The sequence below is a fragment of the Helobdella robusta genome (assembly GCF_000326865.2).
Source record: "Helobdella robusta unplaced genomic scaffold HELROscaffold_12, whole genome shotgun sequence".
Taxonomy (NCBI): domain Eukaryota; kingdom Metazoa; phylum Annelida; class Clitellata; order Rhynchobdellida; family Glossiphoniidae; genus Helobdella; species Helobdella robusta.
The window spans coordinates 665,657-692,968 of record NW_008703664.1 but is presented as its reverse complement, the minus strand read 5'-3'; the positions used below and the strand labels follow the sequence as shown (position 1 = coordinate 692,968).

The window sequence follows — 27,312 nt, the reverse complement described above, 5'->3', positions numbered from 1 at the left end:
ATATTATACAAATTATCGATCATCCCCTTTTTTTGCTGTTCAATTTGAAAAACTTTAAAATTGTATATTTTGATGTATAAAAAATGTACTCAATAATGTATTACGCTTGTCGAATTTTAATCTGTTTGTAAATGAATAAAAGCTCAAATATCAGTGTATATATATATATCATGAGTGATCCAAAATGCTGTTTAATTTCTGCCAGTGCTATATGAACATTTTAATATTGAGGCAAAAAAATCCATGGCGTGGTGACTACGATATTTTCTCATCTTTTATTTTCTGGCTCAGCCATCTGTTTGAATGAAATAAAAAATAACAAGGTTGCCAGCCATTCCTTTCTTGAATAAATCGAAACAAACTTCACTATTTTAATCGATCCAACCGTATGTTAAAACTAATAATGGAACTTGCTATTGCTTTGCCGTATCCTTTTTTTAAAAAATGACAGTTTCTAAGTAGTAAGCGTACTAAATGATTTAAAAGTTTTGCGACCGCAATAGAATGCGTTGATAAATCATCGATAATGGGTTAAAAAAACGTAGAAGGCCGCAAATTCTAGCTCCTGATAACAAACATAACCTATATATATATGAAAATAGGCACAATGTTAAAAATCTGACACGTCTGTTCATTTTGATAGTATATTATTATTTTGCTTAGTCTTTGGTAGTTTATTGTTGTTTTCTCTCATATATATTTTCTCTTTTGTTTGGATTGTCTTTATCGTTACCGCAGTGCACCCGTGGTCAAGTTTCACGTGTGTTGCTAATTTAATTTGCTTGTTCGCGATCGGATTTCACACAAAAAGTATTTAAATTTTTAGTTAGTATTTTTTGTTGATTTTTTTGTTTAACATTTTACAAAGATGGTTTTTCATTGATATAGTAAGTTTTTTATGGTATAGTAGCTTCAATCACTTCTTCACAAGGTTTCAAGAGTTAAAGATGAAGTATCTGTTTTCACTTTTAAATAATTAATAATGAATAAGTATAGCCTATGACGCATCAAAATCTAAATTATCAAAAATAATAACTTTTCAAAACATTCTAATTTAATAGTCATGAGTTTTAGAGGAAGAGGTTCAGGTAGAGGAGGGGGAGGCGGACGAGGAAATTTTGGAGGTGAACGTTTTTTTAACAGTCTTGTAAACAAAACATTTTAAATTTTGTTTATTTTCAATTTAATCTGACTCAGCTGTATAGGTATTGTAATAAAAAAATTATTACGAACTATTTGTACCAGGAAGGGGAAGAGGCAGAGGTGGCTACCAAGGAGGTTCTTATGATTCGGGTCCTCCAGAAAAAGTTATAGGTTTGATTCTTAACCTAATCATGGTTACTAATTCGTCTTTACACATTAGTAAATATTTTATAAAATTCTATTTTAAAAGAGATAGGCCACTTCACACATTCCTGTGCAGAAGATTTGGTATTAAAAGCCACACAGGAAAATGTACCATATTTTAATGCTCCTATTTATTTGGAGAATAAGCAACAAATAGGAAAAGTTGATGAAATATTTGGGCCAATCAAAGATTATGTTAGATGTTTAATTTTATTTTGTACCCATTTTTATGGAAATATAGTATAATTTTTTAAATCATTTATTTCAATACAGTATTTGTCTGTGAAGTTATCAGACAACATGAAGGCATCGTCTTTTACAAAAAACACAAAGGTATTCCTATTAACAATTATTCTTCATCTTAGGATTTGTTATTATTCAACATTGTTTTTTTTTAGCTTTTTATAGATCCAATGAAAATGCTACCCCTAGCAAGATTCCTTCCACGACCACCTGGTGAAAAAGGAGTTAAAAGTGCTGGGAGAGGCAGGGGTGGTGGTGGACCAAGAGGCGGTAATTTATTGTATATGCTTTTCACAATTTAACACTGATACTTTTAGCTGAAAATTATTCATTACTTGATTTTGGTTCAATGGGCTATGGTTTTTTTTTTTGATCAAGCAGTTTTGTTCTTATTTGCCTTATCATTTTTACTGTTTTTAGCCTTTGTTTACCCATTTGATTAATTATTTAATTTAGTTTTTTTTGGTATGCCTGTCTTTCTCATAAACTGCATTTTGTGCATCAAACTGATTCCAAGACATGATGATTCATATGCGATTGGTCATTTGAATTAGCTTTGCAGTCATTCACTTATAACCTTAACCTTGCATGTTATGAATCACTTTTTTAAAATCTTTGGGATTTTTTGTATTTTAACTGCTTAAATGTTAACACTTAATCTTGAAGTTTGTTAATATCACCTTATTATATCATGAATAGTTTTTTTTATAAAATAACTTCGAAGTGAGTAAACGTTTAAAAATGGGAATTAAAAATTATTTTACATGAAAAATTCATATTTTAAGTAAATTTTGTGTTCTAAATGATTGATTGTGTTATAATTTAATTATTTGTAAAAATGACGTTTTGCAGGTTTTCGAGGTGGTAGTGGGCGAGGCAATCGAGGATTTCGTGGTGGTGGCGGCGGCGGCGGTGGTAGTGGTGGTTATTCAAGAAGTGGCTCTAATAGAGGTGGAGGATTTAGAGGCAGAGGTTCACGAAATTAGATAAATTTTTAGTAAAACTTGTTTCTTATTTCTGTTGCAACATTCTTTGTATTTGTTTATATGACAATATATCCAATTACACTACAGTTTTTTTAATGTTAATGATTTCTGTTCGTAGTGGATGTTGGGTGTTACAAATGATTACTCTCTCAAAATAAATGGTGGTGTAGGAAAAATTGCTAGTAAAAAATTAATTTATCATTCTTTAAGCTATTTCTGTTGCTTTTAACATATGTATTCATGTTATGTATTTTAAATTATATATAAATATAATAAATATATTTATATTTATATATAATATATATATATAGAGAGAGAGAGAGATAAGGGTTGTACATCTGACAGTAGTCGGATTTGCAAGCATAAATTCAACTGGAGCTGAAGTTATATTTTATGCTGTAACTTGTGACTATGGCTTTATTAGCTTGCCTACGATAGTCTCTAACCTTGTTATATTACATACATTGTTATCAGTAACTTAGTAAATTAACATAATTTTATTATTACAATGCAAATTATTACCTCTAGTGATGTCTGTAAATGCTATCATACACAAAGACAAACACACGTGAAGCAAAAAACATATACGTATAAAAAGGATTTCATTGAAAATTTTTGCCCACTTGCAACGATATGGAATTGTTGTAAATCTTATTCATTGAGAACTAGTGACATAATTTGGCTGGCTAACAACGTTGTTTATGTCACTAATTCTCAATAAATACGATTCACAACAATTCCATATCGTTGGGTGTATTTTTAAAAAGTTTATTAATGCTAAGTGGGCAAAAATTTTCAATGAAATCTGCATAACTGAAAACCTCGTCCCAAAATGTATAAAAATGAATAAACGTGTGATTTGCATGCATGCACCACACCTGTTAGCATATTTTGAAAAGAATCTATTAATCACTCTTTTATCTGATAATTTAGAAGTATGATGTATGAAGTATGATTTAGAAGTATTAATCTGATAGTCAAATGTGTTCTGTGTTCTGTACACTTGTATGCATTCAAAACGTTGATCATATCTTTTATATGCTGATTAAGATATATGGCATGGACGATAAAGAAAATATAGATTGTCAGCATTTGAGATTAACTGCCACAGTTGTTGGAAACCAGTTGGTGACGGAGAGTAAGAAACGTTAGTATGCACGAAAACTAGCGCGTGATTGCAAGGCAAGTTTTTTTAGACATGTTTGCAGATTGTTTTATAATAGGTTAATTAAAATTAGTAATAACAAAAAACTGGAAGATTTGCCAAAAATGGATGAATGATGTGATGTTGCAGAATGCGTTGTGGTGGGAATGTTGAATTTAATGAAGCTTGCTAAAAGTAGAAGGTGATGTTGAAAATTGACTAAAAATAAGAAATGGAAACTCCATCGACATTAAAAAGAATTGAAAATCATTGATTGACTTTACAAGTGTCCGGCCGAATATTAATATTTTCTGCTCAAAATTATAAGAAGTGAGATAGCGAAATATCGTTATTGGAAAGGTTCAAACTCAATGATACCTGTTTTCAAAAGTAATTGGGTATGACACTTTATCTTATGTATGTTGTGTGTGTGTGTTATTTTAATAAAAATCTTCAAACGTTTTATTGCCAGTGATCGTCGCGAGTTAATAAGTTGAATATAATTACGCCTAGGCTTCCGGGTAAACATTTTTTATCTATTATTATTATTGTTATTATTTCAAGTAGCACAGGCCCCTCGCCAAACAAATACAGAAAAATCAAAAATATATGAAATTAGCAAAAACACCGTCCACCGTCAACAGAATTGAGCTGAATATAAACACGTGAACCTAAGAATGTACACGAAAACCAAACTGATGAGTAAATCGTTAAATGACAAACGAATCTAATTTTGATTCAAAAGCAAAATGGATTTAACTGTACAGGTAGACAGATCAAGTACAAATTATGAATTAGATGGCCAGTTGAATTTGAACTCCACGTAGCAACTATCGACTGCTGACTTGTAAACGCTCAAGAAGATGGCATTAGCAACGGCCTAAGGCAGTTTGTTCTATTCTTCCACCACTCTATACGAAAAAAATATACCGCAGTCTTTATGACTAGAACCTACAGTTAGCTTAAAGTTATGGCCCCTTGTACGAACATCGTGTGCAAATCATGGATATAAGTTTCCATCCAAAGGGTATAGGTTAAAGACGGTTTGTTGGAGCAAATTTTTATCAACTGACATTTATCTTTGTTTAATCTCAATTTCCAATTATTAGTTTTTTTTAGTCTATATTATTGCAGCTCTGACATATGCAGAACCACTTACATGTTACAGATATATTATCTAGATATTTTTTATTATGTTTTTCATATCTTTATCCATTAATTAAAAAAAAAATTTTAACAATTTATTTTTAGGTAATTTTCAAACTCTAATAAATATGATATAATATAATGACCAAATGACATTTAGGTCAAGTGCTTTATTTTGATTCCTAGTTATTCAATGCATTTAACCGTAAGATAACACTTCAATTGTCGGTTCTTCAAATAATGGCTAGTCCATTTCTATTTACGTTTAAGGTCCGTATTGTGTTTTTAATCAAATTTTGTGTATCTGTAAACGATTGTAAAAGATCGTAATTTAATTAATTAAGTTTAAAGTTTTACTGCATTTTTTTGCAATTTTTAGCATGTGTCTTTTGTGGAAAATTGTCAAGGTAAAAATTTTTCGTTGATTTTTTTTGTTTTAGTCTTCAGAAGTCAAATGAAATCCTTTGGTTCATCATTCATCATGGAATTGATAGATCATTTTCACTTCTTCATGTCTTCAGCTTCAGCTTGTACTTTCTAACTCTAACTTTTCTTTACTTACATAAATTCGTTAAATACTTTTTTTACCTTACCTTAATTAATTAAATCGCTGTTAGATGTTAATTCATAATTGTCATAGATAATGAATGGTTAAAAACTTAAAATTTAATAATTTTTAGTATTTAATAATAAAAATTGCCTTTATTTTGATTTTATTTAATTTAATAATTAATTATTAAGTTGAAAAGATTTTTAAGAAGATTCTTAACTTTAAAAAGTTTTTTTTTTATTTTATTTTATTTATTGGTATCATGGTGGATTGACGATGAGACAACAACTAATTACAATAGAGTTTTAAATTTAATAATAATAATAATAATAATGAAAAAGAGATTTAAACTAAAGTGACCCAACCCAAACTAGAAGTGGGCAAAATAGTATAGAATATTATTATTTATTGATCATTCCAATTTCTTTCAATTCCCATCTAAGATTCCCATTTTTAAAATTCCTTTCAGATTTATTTAATTTTGTTTCTGTATTAAATTTATCATGCTATGCAAAAAAATACTGACCATCACTGACCATTTTTGCTCTTATTCCTGTCTTCGTCTCATTCATAAAATATTATTTTTTAGGGTGTTGAAGTCAGGGTATTGTTGCACAACCTTAAAAATTATTTTTCCAAAACAACTTTTGAAAACAAAAGAAAAAATTGTAATAGTAAATTTTATAACTTTATGTAACTTTATAACTTAAATAAAAATAGTTATACTAAAATAATTGAATTTTTATTACAGAGTTTTTTGCATTAAGGCTAAGGATTTTCATCCATTATGATTTCTGTCATTTTGAACAACATTTCTGATATTGAAAATGGATATGTTATTCAAGTCCCATGTTCTAAAGATCAATCTACGAATCAATTTTTGGTGGAGGCAATTAAATGTCTTCAAAATGATTTAAATTACACTAAAAGTATAAGTTTGGAATTGGTGGAAATACTGTTTAGCGATGGACAACCTTGTAAAGAGAGATATATATGTGAAGATGAATATCCATATGTCATCAAGAAGCTGTGGCCACAACCAATTAATCAGCCTTCTTCTTACAAATATGAATTTGTTTTGAGACCTAAAACTCAAAACTATATTACTTACAACTCATTAAATACAAGAAAAAAGGACAAATATTTGACTGGTTTAATGACAACACGAAGAACACGTGACTATCAAGACCTATGCAATCTTCCAGAGTTAAATGAAATAACTTTACTGGACAATTTAAAACGACGATTTTTGATGAATAATATATACACCTTCATTGGGTCAATCCTGATATCCATAAATCCTTTCCATTACTTTCCAATTTATAATCCTAAAGATATTGAATTATATCAAAACAAGAAGTTGGCTGATCTTCCACCACACGTGTTTGCCATAGCAGATGCAGCATATTACAACATGATGACGACAAAAACTAATCAATGTATTGTAATTTCTGGGGAATCTGGTTCCGGAAAGACCGAGAACTCCAATTTTCTTCTTCACCATCTTTCAGCTTTGAGTCAAAGAAACTTTTATAGTAATGGAATAGAAAAAAATATTACTGGTGTTGGACCTGTTTTAGAGGTTTTTATTTAATTACCTTTTATTGTTTTTTTCTTATAAATGCTATTGTATCTTAATAGAATTGTGTTCTTTTACTTCATTTATTTTAAGGTTATTTCTATATATTATATTGCAATATATTAGTAACAATTTTTAAGTAACTGTGTGTCTATAGTTACGTCTATTTACTGATATTTGTTTTTTTTCTAGCTTGACTAGACATCAAGAAACAATGACCTAAATATTTTTATCTTTCATTCAGGCATTTGGAAATGCAAAAACTGTTCATAACAACAATTCAAGTCGATTTGGAAAGTTTGTTCAAGTGACATACAGGGAAGATGGAACTGTTTCTGGGTTTGTTCACTGTTTTTTGTATTTTTTAATGTTATTTTTTGGCTTATAAAGAGTCAAATTTTTTAGGCTATAATCTGAAAAATTTTTAAGTTATGTTAAATCTACAGTAAATTAATGTTAATGGAATTCCTGTTATTATAGAACATTTGTTTACAGAGCCACAGTGGAGAAATATCTTTTAGAAAAGTCAAGAATTGTATCCCAAGCCCCCAACGAAAGGTTTTTGTTTATAAAGTATTTTATTTTTTTGTTATTGGTAAGATACGAATGTAGCAAGTTCAACTCTTGTAACTCACATAATGGGTTTTAATTGGAAAATTGGGTTATTGAAAGTCCACAGCTCATGGTGTTACAGTAACAAAAGATCTATAAACTTTTTTTTCCAGAATTATCATGTATTCTAATTATTGCTGGCTTGTTCCTCCCGATTATAAAAAGACTTTACTTCATTTGCCTAACCTGAAAATTATTTTTATTTGAATCAGGTTTGCGCTGTAATTTATCTGTTCTGATTACAATTATTAATTATTATTTATGTAAAATAATCAATCAAAATTTAAAAAATTGGTCTACACATTTATAATTTTATTCTTGCAATAATAAAGGGACTTTTTTTTACAAGTGTTTTTATCAAATTTTTTTGGTTTCATTTTTATTGAAACAACCTAAAAATGTCAACACTCTTAATATCAATTTTAACATACTGAAAATAATTTGACTAAATTATAAAAAAATTTTCACTGTCTAAAATTTTTTTATCAAGTTATATATTGAGGCTACAAGATCAGATATAAATGTCAAGCATCATCCTCATAGTTTCTAATAAAATAGTTTGGAATTAATTTTGTTAACTATTAGAAATATACTAAAATGTATTAAATTACCTAAGGGATTGTAACAAATTGTACCTAATTTTAATTTATTTGTCAACTTCAAAAAAGATTTTAGTTGTTCCAAATTTTTAATAATTTTCATATAGAAATTGTTTCAAAAATTTTAATTTCAATTGTCTGAAAGCTTTCGAGTATTTGTGGAACTTTAACGACCCACGAATTTTATAAATTTATATCTCAAATAAAAAAACTGACAAAAGACTAATGCCTCAATGTCATCAGACCAAATTTATTATTTGACCAAATTATTATTTGCACATTCAAATACTCCCCAGAATGATTACCCTTGGCTATCGATGGATGCGGAGCACGAGATCAACGAGTTTGATCGTTTGAAGAATGCCATGACAGCTGTTGGATTCACTGCTGGCATACAACAGAGGTAGATCCTATATGTTTCTTTTTATTGTAGGCTTTCGATTGAAATATCATTCACTTCACATGCATGCAATCGTGACATTGGTCAATTCTGAAAGTTTCTTGTAATTATTAATTTAGTTTGCTGTATTATATCTCCTAATCACATTATTTTTTTCTATTTTCAACATGTCAACCAATCTTTCATTTATACATTTTATTCATTTTCCTATTAGTTTAAAAGTTAAAAAATTGATGTAGGTTGTTCACAGTACTGTCTGCTATTTTAAACATTGGCAACATTGAGTTTAAAAAGGTAAGAAAGTTTATGTATTGTTTTGCTGTATTGTTTTGTTGCAATTGCAAATATCTTGCAAATGAGTTTTTCATTTTAATGGATTTCTCAACCTGTATAAAACCTCTTCTTTTATTATACTTTATAACTCCACAATTATTTTTCTGAATGATATAATCAACTTTGATAATTTGTTTTTTGAAAGTTCTTCAGCTTTTTAGATACTTGCATTTTAGCTTAGTAAATTGATTATGAACTTTGCTCTACAGCTTTAGCTTTGTTAATTGTGTTTAAAAAGATAAAAAGAATTAATTTTGTTAGCTGCTCAGTGCAAGTCCTACACTCCGTTTTGTTGTCGGCTGTGATGTTAATTGTTTTGTGTAAGCAATAATTTTGTTTTGCTCAAGCATTCATTTTTTTAATTGTTTTTCGGCGTTGTTAACTGTTCTGCAGCAGATAGAGGCAGGCCGTCATGATGAAAGTACTTCAATCTCCAACATGAAGCAGCTTCAAATTGTGTCAAATCTCTTAAAAGTATATAAATTTTTTTTACTTTCGTAGTCATTATTATTTAATTTTTTGGATGTTGTCCTGATTGGCATAACCTTGAGAGTGGAATATATTTGTTATCGTACTTATGATCGCAGGTGACAGAGAAATCTTTGTTAGAAGCTCTTACAAAGAGAAGAACAATGGCTGGAGGAGAAACAGTTGTCATGGCAAACAAGATTGATGAGGTATTTTGTTTTTTTTTAAATTTCCAGTCAGCGCATTGATAGTTCGTACACTTTTTCCAACTGTAGATTCTGCCTTGAATTTGACACTTAACGCCGTATACTGTATTTTGTTAGCAGGTTTTTCGGAGACTAAGCATCTTATTGGGTCTTTATGTAATACCTACACATATATGCAAGACTGTTGAATCTTTCTTCACCTAATTCTTCTTCATTATTCTATATTGCAAATACAAAAACCCAAGAAATGAAGAAACTACTAACAGCTCAGACAGACAGATCCACAGTGCTTTGTTTTTTTTCTCGTTGAATATTTCATTCATTCTCGCAGCTTTAATAGAACCAAACAAAGTCCAGTTCGAGCAATGGACTTTAGTAGAATAATTATCATTTAGATGTTCATCATTTGAATCCATCATGTTTCCATCCACGTTGTTAATACCGTTATTGTTATTGATAATTATTATTTTATTATCATTATTTGTATTATGATGATTATATTGTTATTATTGCCAATTCTATAACTACCGTTGCCATCACTTCTGTCATTATTAGTCATTATGGTTAGCACAAACCTTCACATTTTTACTGCAAGAGTTTAGGATTTAAGTTTCAAGATTTGCATTTGGTTGTTGTTTTTTCACTGGAACATTCAGCTTGTGATGATATTTATAAAGTTGAACTATTTCACAAATTGAGCCGCACACACACCACAGGCTGTGTCAACTCGAAATGCAACGGCGAAATGTTTGTACAATGCTCTCTTTGACTGGATTGTCTATCAAATTAATGCTGTTCTCCTCGCTAAACATGATCTTTCCAAACTCATGGTTAAAGAATTAGTTTCAATTTTCGAATATTTATTATAATGCAATAATTGAAAATTAATGAATTTTCTTGGTTTTTTAATGTTATTCTTTTCACCACGCACAGCGTAAATACATCGGAGTCCTTGATATTTTTGGATTTGAAGATTTCCAATTCAACAGTTTCGAACAATTCTGCATAAATTATGCCAATGAGAATTTGCATTTTTATTTTAACCAGCATATATTCAAGTTGGAACAAGAGGAGTATATAAAGGAAGGTTAGCATAGCACTAATAAAGAACTTGAAGTTGAATATTGTTCTATAGTTTTTATATTTGTTGACATTTAAAATTTTCATTTCATTCAATGGTTGAATGTGATTCATGTTTGTGATGAAATGTTTTGTTCTTATTTCGAAGCACTTTTTACGATTCTTCAATTAATTTTCTCTATTATTCTCTCATTGTATTAAAAAACTTTCCTCAATGGTTATTTTGTGATAATATTTGATTCAAACGGTTTTCACATTATTTTTGCTTCTCTATAATTTTTGGACAAAGATAAAAAGTTTTTAAAATATATTTAATCCGGTTATTTGCTGTTCATTTTAAATGTTACCTCTTCGATACTGACAATATGTTTTGTTTTTAATTGAACTTAGTAGCTGTAATGACACATGTATTTGTTGGTTGAGAGTTGGCTGATTGTTGGTAGATTGCATGGTTGCTTGAGGCTGTTGTAATTTTTTATTGTGGAAAAGAAGATATCAAGTTTTAACTTTGCTGTTTTGTGTTTAATTTACTTACCAGGCATATATTGGGAGAACATAGAGTTCATTGATAACACTGGTTGTTTGGATCTCTTCAATAAGAAACCTTCTGGTCTGTTACATCTCCTCGATGAAGAATCCAAGTATGTGTGCCTCTGTGTGTTTAATAATCACAAGTTATTAATGCATTTATTTCTTTTATATAATTTAGAATAAAATTAGCTTAAGATTAAAATTCTAGCAAACATTAATTCATTTATTATTTTAACATGCATTATTTTAAAGATTTTTTTTTCACTGATTTGCAGTCGTTTGATTGTTATTTACTAATTAATGTGAACAGCTTGCCGTGCGGGTCGAATGAAATTTTGCTGGGCAAGTTCCACGCAGCCCACCAAAGCAATGCATATTATGACGTTCCACACAGGAAGCAGAACGCCTTCATTATATTACATTATGCCGGCAAAGTCAAGTATTACATACAGGTTGGTTTTGCATTTCCAATTATTTCATCCAACTTTCGAATAAAATTGATTGTTAATAACTTGCTGTTCAATTTTCATTATAAAATTTTTAAAATGCGCTGAAATATTTGATGGAAAGTAAACAAATTTAAATTTTATTCAGAGCCGTTTTTTTATGATTTTTGTTCAAATTTAAAAATAAAAGTTATAAATAAAGTATGGAGAAATTTTAATAAATGATGAAAATATTGTTGAAAATGAGTATAGTTAATATTAAAATTATTTTTTTAAATAATTCAACAGCTTTTCATAATATAATTGAGTGAGATACAGTTTATTTTGTTCTAAAATCCGATATTGAATCCATTACATTGTTCAGCTTTATTCTGGAATAATTAAATTAACTATAAACAGACAATTAAGCAAATATTTTCTATCGCCTTAAAAGCTTCAACAGTGAATCAAATGGGTTCGACCATATTTGAAATTTTACAGGAATTTCGTGAGAAAAACACAGATCTTATGCGGAATGATGTCGTGATGCTGTTGAAGAGCAGTAAAATGGAATTCATTAGAGAGCTCGTCGGTTCGTTTTTTTTATAATGTAAAATTTACATGTGTTATTGTTACTCGTGTTATTGGTACTTGTATTATTGTTACTTGTATTGCGTGCTATTGTTACTTGTGTTTTTGTCGCTTAGACATTATTTTTCTTTTTGCAATACTGTTTGTATTTTGTTTTGTATGTTTTAATTTGTGCTTCTTGTTATTTACGTTTTGCATGATAGTTATAATAATCTTAATAATGTTTATTCATTTAATGAAAAAACGACTTGGGCATGTCCCTGACCAACAATTTAAAATAAATGAACAGTCTTGACGAAAATTTAAGGAAATAAAATAGTTACTTATTTAACAATCAAGAAGATGAAAGTTGACGGATCATTTCTAAAACTAAGAAGTGAAACTTAAACAAACTCGTCAGGTCAGAACGTCGTGGCGATAATGCGGTGGGCCATGTTGAGAATCTTCTTCAAGGCCTTCTTTGCTTTCATGGGCATCGCCAGCAAATGCATATCTGAAAGAGACAGCAGAGGTACGTGATACTTCGCTTTGATGCTTCTAACTTCTGCTGGGCCAATTTCTTAAAACTTAAACTTTCAACTGAAATCTAACTTATTCATTAACACTAACAAGTCTCCGGATCCAACTAAATTAAAATAGCCGCTAATTTGGGTTCAGTACATTGCATTGCATGATCAGTTTAGAACCGCATGTATTTGTAAACTGTTTTAAAATGTTCGATTTAATGTGATGACGACTACATGAACTGAGTTCATAAATAATTATGTTACCAATGTAATGTTTTTTAAATGTTTGATAGTGCTTGTTATGATGAAATTTATTGTGAACAGTTGCTACAGGTTTTCCTGCAAATTCAAAATCCTGCCTCATGAAGAATAGGAAGAATGAAAGATTAGAAAAAGCCGACAGTTTTTGCAGGTCTCGTATTTATATTGTTAATTTTTTTTGATTAACTGTCATTCTTGATGTAATATTTTTTTGAATTTTATAAAATTGATTGTTGTCATATTTGTACGCATTGTGTTATGTCGTTATGAAGTCTTGTATTTTGTTATGTTACGTTTTGTTATGCTGCTTCGTTGCATTGTTACGTTGTGTTATATTGACTGACTAGATCCTTTCTGCTGCGTCATCATCCTTCAAATCATTTCTCCGTATTAAATTGCAGTTTATGCATGCATTATCATTTTTAGGCATGAGGGAGAATTTTTTCAACGATCATTATACAATTATACATCATTCGTACACACATATTTACAATGTTATTATTATTATTATTTATTATTATTATATATAGAATATTTTATTTTTTTTAGTTGCAAGTTCACACATTGGAATGTTTTTTCTACTGTTTTTTTAGCAAATGCATGATAATGCTTCTGTCTTGCTAATTTAGTTTGCTATTGAATTGAGTTTAGACTCAAATATAAATATAAGTAAGCGTGAAAGTATTTCTAATTTAAATTAATTTGAAACACAGAGATTTTAAAATGTGTGATAAATGCAAAAGTTAACCTTTTTTTCGACAGAACCACATTTGATGTACTTTCTATGTGCCTTCATGAGTTTCACCTGGTCTATTTTTTCTTTATGCTAATAGAAAAGTTTGGTCATGACATGTGTGACATTCCAACTCGTAACGAAGTTTATAAACCACGCTAAATAGTGGAAAGCCTAAATTCGGCATAAATAGCAAGACCCTCAGATTTTACACGTAACTGCTCTGTTTAATATTACTGTTTCCAGTATTCTTTAAAGATAGCCTCCAATATACTCTAACCAGTGGGCTTTATTGTTGGCGTATTCCAAATTACAATTATCTTCACACTTTATATTTTGTATGAAACATTTTTTGGATATGTTTAAATGGAAAGTATAATGTACATATGTTTTATAGCTTTAATACATTTTTAATGCAGTTTTATTCTTTTACGCGTTCATTGCATTATTCCTGTTGTTTTTGGCCAAGAAAATACGATGAAAACACACAAAAGATTTTACTGTAACATGTCAACATGTTGATTTTGTAAGATGTTGATTTACACTTTCAGTGATGCCGTAAGAGGAAGTTTCAGCTGTTTATCACAATGCAAATCATTACGGTCTGACAGAAAGAGACTAATGCACGCTCATTCACTAAATGACGAAATAATGATTGCTGATAAATGTCCAGCACTTGATTTTAATTTTCCTCGTCCAATCACTCCTCCTTATCTTCGTGGTCATCATCTCGCGGTGATGGTGAACAGAGAACCGGTGCAACAACAACATGGTCAGCGAGATCGTCATTCAATGAGTTCTGCTGACCCATCAGTTATGTATGTTGATGTTGCTAGCTGCTTCTATTTTCTATTGCTTGTTTTCCAACGCTTTAACCTATTTTAACATTTCATTATACAAATTAGTTCGGAATGTGATTTCCAACCTGCTTCTGCATGTTTTTCATAATCTCCTTTATCCTAAAATTAATTTTAAATCTCGTAAATTTTTCTTTCAAGAAAAATCAAAACGTACAAGCCGAGGATAAAGTTAGCAAAAGTTCGTAAGTTTTGTTTTATTTTAACAGTTTCCTATTTTGATGTTATTTGCTTGTGATAGTGCTTTTGAAATGAAGTTTGTTTTGTTACGCCTTGAAACATCATACAAAGTGTTTACATTTTTATTTGAATGATGTGAGTTTTTATGATGATGGCTTTGATAAGAATTGTTGTTATTCAGCACATGCAGGAAGTGAAAGCGTTCCAACACTCTAAATTACCTCTATCTAGTCGAAGCAGCAAATCGAAAAACAAGCCTCCAAGCATCAGTGCCCAGTTCCATGTTGGTCCTTCGTCTCTTCTTTTTGGAACATATTTCTATAAATCTGGGATATCATTGTTTATATTGCATTGAATTGATTTACATCATGGAGATGATATAATTTTGTTTGCGTTTTCTAAATTATTACTTCAATATTAAAAATGTTGGTTGTCAAGTAACGGAGCCATGTTTATTTTAAATGAAGAAACGATATTGGTTATATGAATGCAGAACTCGTTGATGCTGTTGACGGACACGTTGAACCAAGCCACCCCATTCTTCATCAGGTGCATCAAATCCAACCAAGACAAGGTTTTCAACTCTTTTTCCTGAATAATTTTATGGTTAACGGAGTAGTTGACGTTATATTTGATGTTGAATCTGATTTTTTTTATAAATAAACAATAAATAATGACAGGCTGCAAAAGTGTTTGATGACGAGTTGGTGGAACGACAGCTGAGGTACACAGGCATGTTGGCCACAGTCAAAATCAGGCAGTCTGGATACAACTACAGATTATCCATCGAAGTCATCTTCTTTTCATTAACATTTTCAATTTTTATTGCGATTGTATTAAATTTAATAAAAAACGTCTTTGATAACGTGACATTTCAGAGTATGTTTGTCGTAATTATATATATTTTCATACATACAGACTAAAAATGTGTTATTGTAGTTGAAAAAGATAATTCCTTGTTTATAATTTTCTAATAACTTTCATCTATGAATTAATTTACTGCAATCAATAAGCATCTTTTCAATTCGGTCTTTATGGTTTCACTCACTGTGACATAGGTAGGGCCGTTCAGTTTTCTCACATTTCATTTACTTCACGTTCATCATTTTTTGCAACTAAGCCCGTGTTAATCTTTTGACCGTTCAATGTATGCTTCCATTATGTGTTATGAATTTTCATCTTTTATTTAATTTTCACCTGTTTCAGTTATTTTCGCAGAGTCAGCTATGTGATTTTGCTATGTATCATTTATTTATGTATTGTACAGCGGTTAATATATTACTTACATAAAGGACTTTGTCTACTCATTCCATGTATTGCTGCCTAATGGCAAACGGAGTACTAAAGAAGATATCAACAAATATCTTAATCAGCTCAGCATTAATAAGAAGAACTTTCAAATTGGTCACACAAAGGTTCATTTTGTCATGCTTTAATATATGTATATTTTCGCTTCTGAAGTCAACTCGTGAGAAGTTCTGTACAAATATGCGTTTTTTTGTTTGGTTTTGTGTGTGTGTGTATGTTTGTTTGTTTGCGTGCATGTGTAGCGATGTACGTGCATGTGTATATCTATGTGGTTGATTTTCATCAGGTGTTTCTCCGTGAAGCAGAAAAAATTTACTTAGAAGAGTTGCTACATGAAGCCTTGCTAAAGAAGATTGTAATAATCCAACGATGGTTTAAAATGCTTTGGAGTAGGAAAGTTTTTCAAAAAGTCAACCTGTCAATTATTCTCACACAGGTGTGTAATAGCAAAACAACTTCCAAATTTTCAATTTGAATTTTAACGATTAATTGATTTACATTGACGGTTTGCGTCTAGTACATTGGTTATGTGGTCTGATTGACTTTTTATACTTTTTCTCTTCTCTTTCTCCCTTCCCTATTTTCAAAGTTTCTCAATTTAAAGCAAACCATCAAACTGTCAGTAATTTTCTGCATTGTGCACCACATTTACGCGTCTATGTTGCAGATCATTTTATCACAGTATTTTTGTTGCTATAATGGAATAATATAATGGAAAATATGTAAAATGCTTATAGTTGTTTTTTTAAAATAAACTAAAAATTTAATTGTTTTCATGTAAAGTGGTAAACTATACCAAATTGTTTATGTATTGTAGTAAAATTTTGAGGCCTAACATTATTTCAAGTTGCCTAAACGATAAGTCTTTTTTGAAGTGATTAAAATATTTTGTTTTTAAAAATAATGGACTTGTTAATTTATATTTAAAATAAACATTTAAATAATTCTTTTAAAAGTAATTGTGTACTCTATTTTCAACATTTTGACTGTTTTCTAATATTCGTTGCACTTCATTCAAATGCGTGCATGTGCGTGTGCATGAGAAGATATGCTTTTGTTTTCCATTACGTGAGAATTTTGATATATCATTCAGCCATAGAAATAAAATTAACTTTGTTCGTAAATATTATTATAACTTTTTGTATATTTTTCAATATATTACCGTGAATCTGTTTTATTGTAGTTTTTTCTGCCGAAACTAATCTTACTTAATATTGACCTGCAGAGCTACATGAGAGGTCATCTGGCGAGAATCAGGTTTTCTCAATTAAGACTTCAGTGGTCTGCCAGTGTCCTCATCCAGTCGTTTTTCAAGATGCACTTTGCAAAGAAGAAATATCTACGAGCAATTAAGATGCATGAATGTTTATTGAGAACGTGTAAAATGTACCTGGCTCAACAAAATCTTAAAAAGCATAGTGCTCTTCATTTTCAATTTCTGCAACAAAACACCACTGCCAGTGACAATAGAACAGAGACTGATTGTTCAGACAGGAGCGGTAAAGATCATCTGTTGATAGCTGCAAATGAGGGCGAAGGAGATAGTTGCAACGTACTGCACCCCGCTGGGCCATCATATTCAAAGGACGACTTCCTTGATATTATCCGAAGTTCTGATCCTAGCATAAAATCAAATGACAACGTCGACGATCAGAGAGAAGGCTTAAGTCGCATTTTATTTGTGAACTCAAAGAATCCAAGCAGGGAATCATACGATATTGCATACAACACTGGTAGATTTGCAAATGAAGCAAGGAGGAAGAAAAAGAAGAATCATTTCATTGAGGATCACGATGCAGTTGATGCAGTTGCGAGTGAGAATGAAACAACGATCATGTATGTTTTTGTTTCTTATATATGTTCTATGATGAAGTTATCATTTCGCTGATGTTTTCTCGTAAAATAATTGACAGAGAGGACATTTATGAGAACGAAGTGGACTGCAGATTGTCGTCCTTGAACGACTTGCACTCCTACGATCCCCATGCATCCTTCACCAGCCAGCACGAACGCCAGAGGTCCGTCCGTCTTTCTTTCTTAACTTCATTATTTTAAGCATTCTTTAAACATTTCATACTGAATTTTTTTGTTTATTGTTCATTTATTAGGAGACGTTTATTTATTTTTTCTTGCCACCGTTAAAGGAAACAAGACTGCCTTCCTTTACTGCGATCTTATATTTTCTTGATTTTCAAAACAGCTTGCAGATATTTTTATAAGGCTTGAATCCAGTGTGATGTAGAAAAAGATATACGGTCGTGGATGGCAGTTTTTTATATAAGGAAGATAATAGCGAGCAATAATAATAAGGAATGTAAATACGCGAGATGGTCTGGGAGGGCATTGGAAATAGCGCATTTTGTTGTTTCTCTGTTGAGTAATTGAATCGCATGTTATTTGACGTTTAAATGACACTCAATCCGTTTTGATGTGTAACATTTCAAATATTTACGGAGGTGTAGTTAATAGACTAAGATAACTGCAGTAATTTGTTGGCTTATTGAATGTAATTTGTTGATCAGTTGAATACTTCAGCATTCATGTTCATATTCAGAAATGACATGCACGATGTAGCAATGGAGGGTGACAAAATTAGCGCTTCTGTGAAGATGCAACACGGTCTTTCACATTTAACTCGGCATTCAATAAATGACCCTTCTGAAAATGAAACAAATAAGTTAGTTTTTAATATTCCAAAATTGTAATAATCTTATACGCTTTAAATAAAAATGCACAGGTAATAATTTAAATTGAAGTTTGGTCTCAGTTTTCTCCCTTTTCATCCACTCCCTGTAACATTAATAAGCGTTACAAAATTTTATTTTAAACAAATACAAATTAAAAAAAGGCTTACAAATGGTCAACTTTCCTTATTTAATTGGAAAAAGTCTAATATCAGGACTCATATTTGCGTGATGGAGTTTTATTTGATCAGAGGTGATGGATGCTAAATATCTCCTAAACGCCAGTTATATCAAAACAGTTATTTGTTTATATTTGAGGCCAATAAATTTTTTTTTAATAAAATTCGACAACTACCTAGCGTCGTAAGCCAATTTGTAAATGAAAAACTGAAAATTTTTGATAAAAATCGTCATTTTTTTCAATTTAACCTGAAATAAGATACAGGTAAATGTTATAACATTGAGCTATAACTTTTCTTTTTGAACATTATAGTAAAATTACTTAATTAAACTCCTTTGCATATTAAATACATATGACAACATACTAGAAAGTTATATAAAAGTTTCAGCTAGTAAAATGTCTACATGTCGTTTGTTTATTTACAAAAGTCTGATTTGGATTTTGCTCTGCGTTATCACGTGCATCATCATCACCAGCAGCAAAATTTTCAAAAATTAAAATGTTAAGGTCAGCAATTTATAATGAAAAATTATCGATGAACTTGAAGACTTAGTTGTCAACACTTTGAAATGATACTTGATACGCTTTTTTATTTTTTGCAAAAAATGATAATAATGCACTTTATTGTTGAACCTGACAGGACCTCTTCTCAGGCCGGTCCTGCAGATGTGGAAGTGAGTTTCTTATTGACACTAATGCTTGGTTTCAGTGATGAATGTTCCTTTTTTATTGTTTGTTGTCAGTAGCGAACGTCGGAGCTTAATATGACGCACATCTCCACTTTATAATTCAGTGTTTTTCAATGTTGTAGGTCTTAGTTGTGCCAGCTATAGAACATGTGAACAATTACGATGGCAACGACTCACAAGATGTCTTCGTTATCAGCAGTGCGTTCCAAGAAAAGCATGTGAAAGCTCCTCTGGCTGATGAAGAAAACTTCAATGATGATGATCTGGTTGCTTTAACGGGCGATGTTAGTCCATGTCCATGTTATTATTAGCAATTCTAGTTGTTTATCGATGTATCGTAGATAAACGTAATAGGTAGATGGCTGGTTTTTCATTAATAGTTCTTCGTTTTTATCTTATCATGAAGAACGATTTGGACTGTGAGGTTAAAATAGTGTCGATTGATGATGATGACGAAGACGGCGAAGTAACTGAAAGCGTTAATGTCAGCACACATCCCAGTGAAAACTTACCTCAACACAATCTTTTTTCAGGTTTACTTTTCATTTTATTCTGTCCATTTTAATTTTATTTCTTCTTCATGTTTCAGGTATGTTTATGTTTATGCTTCATGTTTATTTTCATATGATCTTTTAAATATAAACTTTTAGGCAAATTTAAATAAATAAATATATTATTAAAATTTGCAACCACCTGATAGAAATCAGCAGCGGTTAAGCATCAGAATGAAGTTATTCATTGGAGTAAGGGGTAGAAAAACTAGGTTACTTGCTTCACATAGCAAGTTACTGAAGAGAGAAATTGATCGGTTGTGCTAAGGAAATCTTGTCCTGTAGGGAGAATGCAGAAAAAGTGCCTTAAAAATTTCTGTGCTAAAATAAAATTGAAATAAAGGGGCAGGTAAGTGAAATGTAAGTCGAAGGAGGAAGGAAGTGCGTGAACGATTGAAGAAGTTTTGCGAAGTGCTACAATCTTTTCCTTCAGCCTGATATATACGCTATACAGTCATGTTGATTATGGTTTATCTTTTGTGAAAAAAATAATTCAGTTGGTTTTATCGAAAATCAATGTTAAAAACATGTTAGACGAATTGATTTTTAATCTGACAGATCCTATCGGAAGTTTGAATGAAAAGTTATCAGTCGCCTTCATGAAAAATGAAAAGTCAAAAGTGAAGCCTTCCAGAAGTAGGAAGTTGTCGGTCGTGAAGCAGAGGCAGGAACAAAAGATGAGTTGGAATGTTGCAGGCACCATGCAGTGGAAGTATCCACTTGATCTTGTCATTGAAAATCTCAAAGAACTCAGACAATTCGAACATCATCTTTCTATCAAGGTTTGTATTCTTTCAATATGCCGTCAATTTGGTCAATTTTTAATTATCGTTAATTTTTTTAAAGTCATTTCTATGTTTTGTTTCGGCGTGTTTTTACAAGAGTACAAAATTGTTCATATTCTTATTAGTTTGAAAAGGACGTAGCGGATTTGGAAATTATATTATAGGCCCACGCAATTTCTAAAACCTGAAAAATAACTGTTAATTTATAATTCAGAAATTGAACACGTACAAGTTAAACAGAGAGAGAGGAGGCAAGAAAGAAAACATCATAGATGAAATATTCAAATCAACTCTTAACGAATTCCATAATAATCTACTTACTCAAATATCTACTGCCAAAGAGGTATGCTATGCTATTCATGCAATCATTGATTTGTTTCACTTTAGTTTTTGATGCATGTCTGGCTATTATTATCATTGAGTGTTGACGACGAAGGATTTCACAAAAAGGCACAACGCATTTGTTATTTTTTTTCTTCTATATGTTTTTTTGGTTAACTGTTAGGTACAGAATTCAAAATTTTGAAACATAGCATGAGCAAATTTAAGTTATTTGATTCTTGAGATGAGATCAGAGAAGAGAGCTTTCAATCGTAAAATAATTTGACTGTGAACAAACAGATCAGTTATATTTCCGATGCTTTATTTTCTTCATTCTTTAAGTTTGGAAATTTAATTATTAAATTTGTAGAATTTTCTTCCAAATTTTGTAAATTAATTTAAAATTGAAATAGAGTATCTCCAGCAAGTTTTAAGTTCCATAAACTTATCATGATTTGTTAATTATTATTTCGTCGACAGTCGTCCGCCTCTGAGTACGTGGTGTTCAGTTACGAAAGGTTGATGAAGCTGGTTGAAGAGATATTGCGAGTGAAGAGTAGAAACAAATTTGAAGACGATAACGACTTCCCTCACACCTTTTTCATTAATGCATTCAGAGGATTCTTGGATGAGTTTATCAAAAAGAAGGAAAATAAGGAACTGCCTGACATCAAATTCAAAAACGTTTTTAAAAAGTCCAAAAAGGAATCTATATTTGTTAGTAGTAAATAATTTTGGAAACTAGATTTTTATTGTGCCTGTTGTTAGATCTTGGATATGTTGTCATTTTTAGAGATGTGATTTGTTTATTTTTCTTTATCAGTTAAATATTTAAATGTTAAAAATTATGATTTAGGATGTTTAATTAGCATAAATTATTCAGAACGTGAGAATATTGTTTACAAACTGATGGATTTTAAAAATTTGCATATTATAATTATATTGAATATAGAAACTGGCTTTTTACAGGAACACATGGAACACAAGTTTCTTCTGATTCAGTTCGGTATTGCCACATTCTGTGAATGTTGTCAAGGCAAACTGTGGGTCCTTGAGAAGGGTTACACGTGCAAAGGTTGTGCTTGCTGGAAATATGATGTTCTATCTGTTCATTTAATATGATATTCATTAAATGTGATCTCATTTCTATTCGTTCTGTTAGAATATTTTATTAAATAGATATTATTTCATTCACACATTTACTACAACTTCTATTCAGTTGTATTCATTTCATGCATCGCTTCGTCAACCTCACTAACTTTTAATGACGTCATTCAAATTTTTGATCTTCCTCTTAAAAACACTAACGTTAAAAAAGTTGAGCACGTTTATAATATTAATATGTGTATTTGGCAACCAATAATCAACCAGTTTGCATGTTGACGATACATAGAAAGTGTTACTCGAAGTTGAACAGCAAGTGCAGCAAAAGCTCTGACGCTGCTTCTTTAGTTGCCAGGGTTTGACGTTTTTTTCCATTTCAAAGTGATTTGTTAGCACAATATGCATTAATTGGGTCTTAATTCACATCAATCAAAACTGTTGTGTCATTATCAAATTCAACTGAACTTTTACAGAAAGGTCATAAGATCATAGGTTCTCCTTTGAGCCTGTTGATGCAATCACTAGTCGACATTCACAAGGTTCATCCACTGATAGACAGGTTGATATCTACCATTGAGATGGACGGCTTGTATACGGAAGGTCTTTACAGGAAAGTCGGACTGGAGTCTGCTACAAAAAAACTCATTGCTGACATCAATTCAAGTAATAAATTTTTCATTGCCCATTTTTCGCGTTAGTCACAGTTTTGAACGTTTGAACAGATGCAGCAGAGCAAGTTGACTTCTCAAATCAGTCCATTCATGTGCTGACTTCTGTTTTGAAAACTTTCTTCAGAGAGATGCCTGAACCTCTTCTCACGTTTGAATTCTATAAAGATTTCATCAGATTTGCTGGTTAATATTTTTTTAGGAAGTGTTTCTTTTGCAAGTTAATTAGGGAAATTTTTTTCATATTTTTAATAATAGGGTATGTGTTGTTCTTACGCCTATGACTAAGCCACATACTCATATTATGAGTTTTAACTTCTTGCCATTAAGCCAGCCCAAGTAAGTGACAGTGTATTTCACTCAAATTTTCTGTTCTCAGATATTGAAGATGAAAACGATAGGACGGTAGCTTTATATTCACTGGTTGATAAATTGCCACCAATCAATCATGCCTTCCTAGAAAGACTCATTTTTCATCTGGCCAAGTTATTTTTTTTATGTTTTATTTTATTTACTTGATCAGTTTATTTTTGTGGGGAAATATGTTTCAAAAAAACTTTTAAATTGTTTTATTCACTGTGCATGTGCACTAAAGTTTTGAAGAATTCCATTATTGCTGCTAATTATGGTTGAAATGATGCAAACAGGGTAGCGTTGCAGCAGGAGTACAATCGCATGTCTGCCGAGGGCCTTGCCATCATATTCGCCCCGAGCATCTTACGAACCTCCCAGCAGCTTCCCATGCAAGAAAGTTTGCTCCATGTTCCTCGTCAGAGCTTGTTAGTTTTTTTCTACCGCGTTAACCTTCGTATCAGTGATGTTGCATGGTGAGTGATAATGGTGAGTGGGGAAGGTGGGGAGCGAGTGATAAGTAAAATAGACCCCTGTGGGGTATGTGACAGGAGAGTGAAGGCTAACTCGGTATTGTGTAAAGGATGTCAGAAATGGGTGCATAAGAGATGTAGTGGTGTGAGGGGGGCACTGAAAAAGGTGGAAGGCACGTTCAAATGTAAGAAATGTGTTCATGGTGTGATTAATAGGACGGACGCAAGGACGGGGTTGAGTGGTGGTATTAAAAGAGTGGAAAGCTTTGTTTACTTAGGGGATAAGCTGAATGCGGATGGAGGATGTTTGAGCGCAGTTACGACTAGAGTTCGTGTGGGATGGATGAAATTTAGGGAACTGGGTGGGGTATTGTGTGGAAAGAAATGGTCAGTGAAGATGAAAGGGAGGGTATATAAAGCATGTGTGAGAGCAGCGATGGTATATGGTGGTGAAACTTGGGTGTTGAGGAGCGAGGAGGAAAGTGTACTGCAGAGGGCTGAAAGAGCTATGGTGAGGATGATGTGTGGGGTTAAAGTGAAGGATAGGAGGAGTAGTACAGAGCTGATGTCAATGATGGGACTGAATGAGGACATTGTGACATTGATAAGGAGATCGAGATTGCGGTGGTATGGACATGTGTTGAGAAGGGATGAAAGGGTCGGGATTAGGCGAGCGTTGGAGTTCGAGGTTGAAGGAGTGGTAGGAAGGGGTCGTCCGCGATTGGGATGGAGAGAGCAGGTGGAGAAGGACAGGGTGAAAGCGGGGTTGCGTGATACTGAGGCGAGTGACAGATTCGGATGGCGTCGAGGGGTATTTCGGTTTCATCATAGGTAGCCAAACGGCAACCCCCGATCTCGGGGAAAATGCCGTCTAAACGTGTGTAGTTATTGTTGTATCAGTGATGTTGCATGCACCTTATATTTATTGGGACAGTTAATATTAGGAAGAAAGATTAATCATGAAAATTTCATGTTTGATGATTAAAGAATTGTCGCCTATACAGTTTAATTACTTTTTAATATTATGAGTATGTTGAAAATAATAGAATAATGCTATGTTTGATAATCATTTGGCAGATGTGTGGAGTGCCTGATAACATCTCAAATGCGAAAGACCCAGTCAACGTTGAGATACATCGAGGACATCAACAAAGACACCATCGATGTCAACAATAAGATCGCCACTCTCAAAGCCAACGGGAAGAGGGTCTCAACTGAAGTATGCAAATATTTGTTTAACGTTTTTCAACTATTTTTGCATAATAATTATTGCTGTAATAAGAAATAATAAAACCGTTATTTATTTGTAAACGTCGAAATCGTTGTAAACATAGGATTTGAAAGTGGAAGATGATTTGAACTCGTCCATCTCATCCGACGAGCTGACCACACTGACTCACAAGATGAAGACGCTACAAAGAAAAAAGTTAGAATATTATAACAATTTTTTTGTATTTGAACATTTGCTTCTAGCACAAGATCAATACAGGATAAAGATCAAGATCAAGTGCAATACAGGCCCAGAAAATTAATTATTTATTTGTTATTTATTTTATTATTCATTAATTTGTTTATTTGTTTGTTCATTCATTCATTCATTTGTTTACTTGTTTCTTACATTATTCCAAACAGCCGTAGAGTTAATATTTTCATTATTCATTTACACTTCATTCCACTCCTTATCATATATTGATATATTCAGGCAAGTGCTGACCGCGGCCTTGTCGTCCATGCCATGTCACAGGAGTCTCATTGATGATGGCCTGCAGTCGTCTGAAGATCTTGATAGCATGGTCGGTGACGAAGATGCCAGCAGCTGCAGTTTAGGTGAGTTCTATGTAATAACAATATAAATAACTCGTTTGATCCCTCATATAGTTCGTTATTTATTCGGATGTCTCAATACATTTTATACCTTATAAGTTAGCAAAGGATAACTATAAACTGGGTGCTAAGAGCCTGATCGATTAGCGGAGTTGGCCCAGGCAATCTTACGTCTTGTTACATTTCTGCTAGATCCTACCTTGAATGCATGAAGCTGCGTAGAAGGCAGTACGTACAATTGTGTATAGGTACCTTGTCATTGTCGAAGCAACCTTAGTCTCAGAGTGAAATCGAGTTTTCTTTTCCAGATGATAATGGTGATGCTTGATTTGGAAAATACGAATTATTATCATAGTATACAATAAATTAATGCGTGTAACTCTCTTTTTTTTTTTGCGCAGGCATATATGATAATATATCTCAATATTCTGATACTGATAGCGTTACTTACGCACAATGACAAAGTGAGTTTGGTGTAGCTCAGTGTATTTCAATATAACAAATTTTTATTCATATTGTCCTGTATTCCCCATTACGTTCAATGGAACATTCATTAATTTTATTCGATTGTTAATAAAGTTAATTAAATTGTTCTATATTACGGTGTTATTAAAAATAAAATTCATTGAACAGTTAATGTTACAGCCTAATTGATTAAATAATGATGGTTCTTTCTTTGCAGACCGTCTCTTATGCTGTTTACAGTCTTTTGCCGATGCAATCATGGGATTGCCCAGAAACTCCACCTGGATTGTTTTATTCGTACACAATAACTCCACCTTGATTATTTCATTCATACAGTTTTATGATAGTTTTTTTTTGTTAAGCGATGCATAAATACAAAAACGCACGCACACACACTTACGTACGTACATACATACATTCATGTATAATGTATTCCTATAATTTTTCGCTTATTTTCATTCCACAATGTTTATGTACATAACCAATGTAAACACTTCATTTTCTAACGTTTTTTCTAATTTTACATTATGTTTTTACAAGTATACACAATTGTCTTGTATATTATATATATATATATATATATATATATATATATATTGGTGAATGTTGGTAAAAGACCATAATTAATGCAGTAATTTATGTAACATACCAAATTTTTAGTGTTGGGGAGAGTTTTTTTATTGCGTTTCTCAATATTTCTGACCGAATTCTTGTCGTCATCATTTATTTTATTAAAATTAGAATAATATACAGTTTTCCAATTCATTTTCGACAGATTGAAAAATCGAAATAGGCCCTATACACTCGAGAATGATTTGAAAAACTTTATATTATTCTAACTTTAATAAAAATCTATAATGACAAGAATTTGGTTAGAAATATTTAGAAATGTAATAAATAAAAACTATCCAACGCGGGAAATATGTTAGATTTCATAAATTACTGCATATATATATATATATATGCATACGTATGTGTTATGTATATATATATATATATATATATATATATATATATATATACGTTGATGTGTGCGTTCGTACAATCTTCTACACAAAGCTTATTAAAATGCCTTAACAATTTATATACAAATGATTTTGCAATTTGTGATAAATCACTTTTTAATTAAAA

At 31.4% G+C, this 27,312-nt stretch overlaps 2 protein-coding genes across 2 annotated transcripts; both read left to right on the top strand.

Moving 5' to 3' along the window:
- Positions 1-744: 744 nt before the first annotated feature.
- HELRODRAFT_109340 (hypothetical protein) lies at positions 745-3,101 on the top strand. The gene is made up of 8 exons (XM_009013466.1): positions 745-826; positions 1,063-1,124; positions 1,246-1,314; positions 1,394-1,542; positions 1,621-1,680; positions 1,746-1,860; positions 2,443-2,858; positions 2,886-3,101. Exons 2-7 carry the CDS (start codon positions 1,064-1,066, stop codon positions 2,574-2,576), a joined length of 588 nt encoding a protein of 195 aa, XP_009011714.1. The 5' UTR covers positions 745-826; position 1,063; the 3' UTR covers positions 2,577-2,858; positions 2,886-3,101.
- A 3,102-nt stretch (positions 3,102-6,203) lies between these two features.
- On the top strand, positions 6,204-27,312 carry HELRODRAFT_190322 (hypothetical protein; the record flags this gene model as incomplete). The annotated part of the gene is made up of 42 exons (XM_009013465.1): positions 6,204-6,998; positions 7,240-7,334; positions 7,476-7,590; positions 8,503-8,609; positions 8,846-8,900; positions 9,333-9,413; positions 9,527-9,616; positions 10,330-10,443; positions 10,547-10,700; positions 11,232-11,334; positions 11,535-11,676; positions 12,151-12,241; positions 12,641-12,751; positions 13,071-13,158; positions 13,770-13,884; positions 14,739-14,768; positions 14,959-15,060; positions 15,271-15,351; positions 15,458-15,568; positions 16,070-16,192; positions 16,372-16,521; positions 17,311-17,921; positions 17,999-18,103; positions 18,640-18,762; positions 19,591-19,624; positions 19,762-19,923; positions 20,046-20,172; positions 20,749-20,972; positions 21,190-21,318; positions 21,777-22,013; positions 22,266-22,371; positions 22,668-22,756; positions 22,874-23,063; positions 23,123-23,254; positions 23,448-23,553; positions 23,716-23,847; positions 24,970-25,111; positions 25,227-25,318; positions 25,595-25,719; positions 26,118-26,180; positions 26,399-26,778; positions 26,802-27,312. 40 exons carry the CDS (start codon positions 6,204-6,206, stop codon positions 26,174-26,176), a joined length of 5,778 nt encoding a protein of 1,925 aa, XP_009011713.1. The 3' UTR covers positions 26,177-26,180; positions 26,399-26,778; positions 26,802-27,312.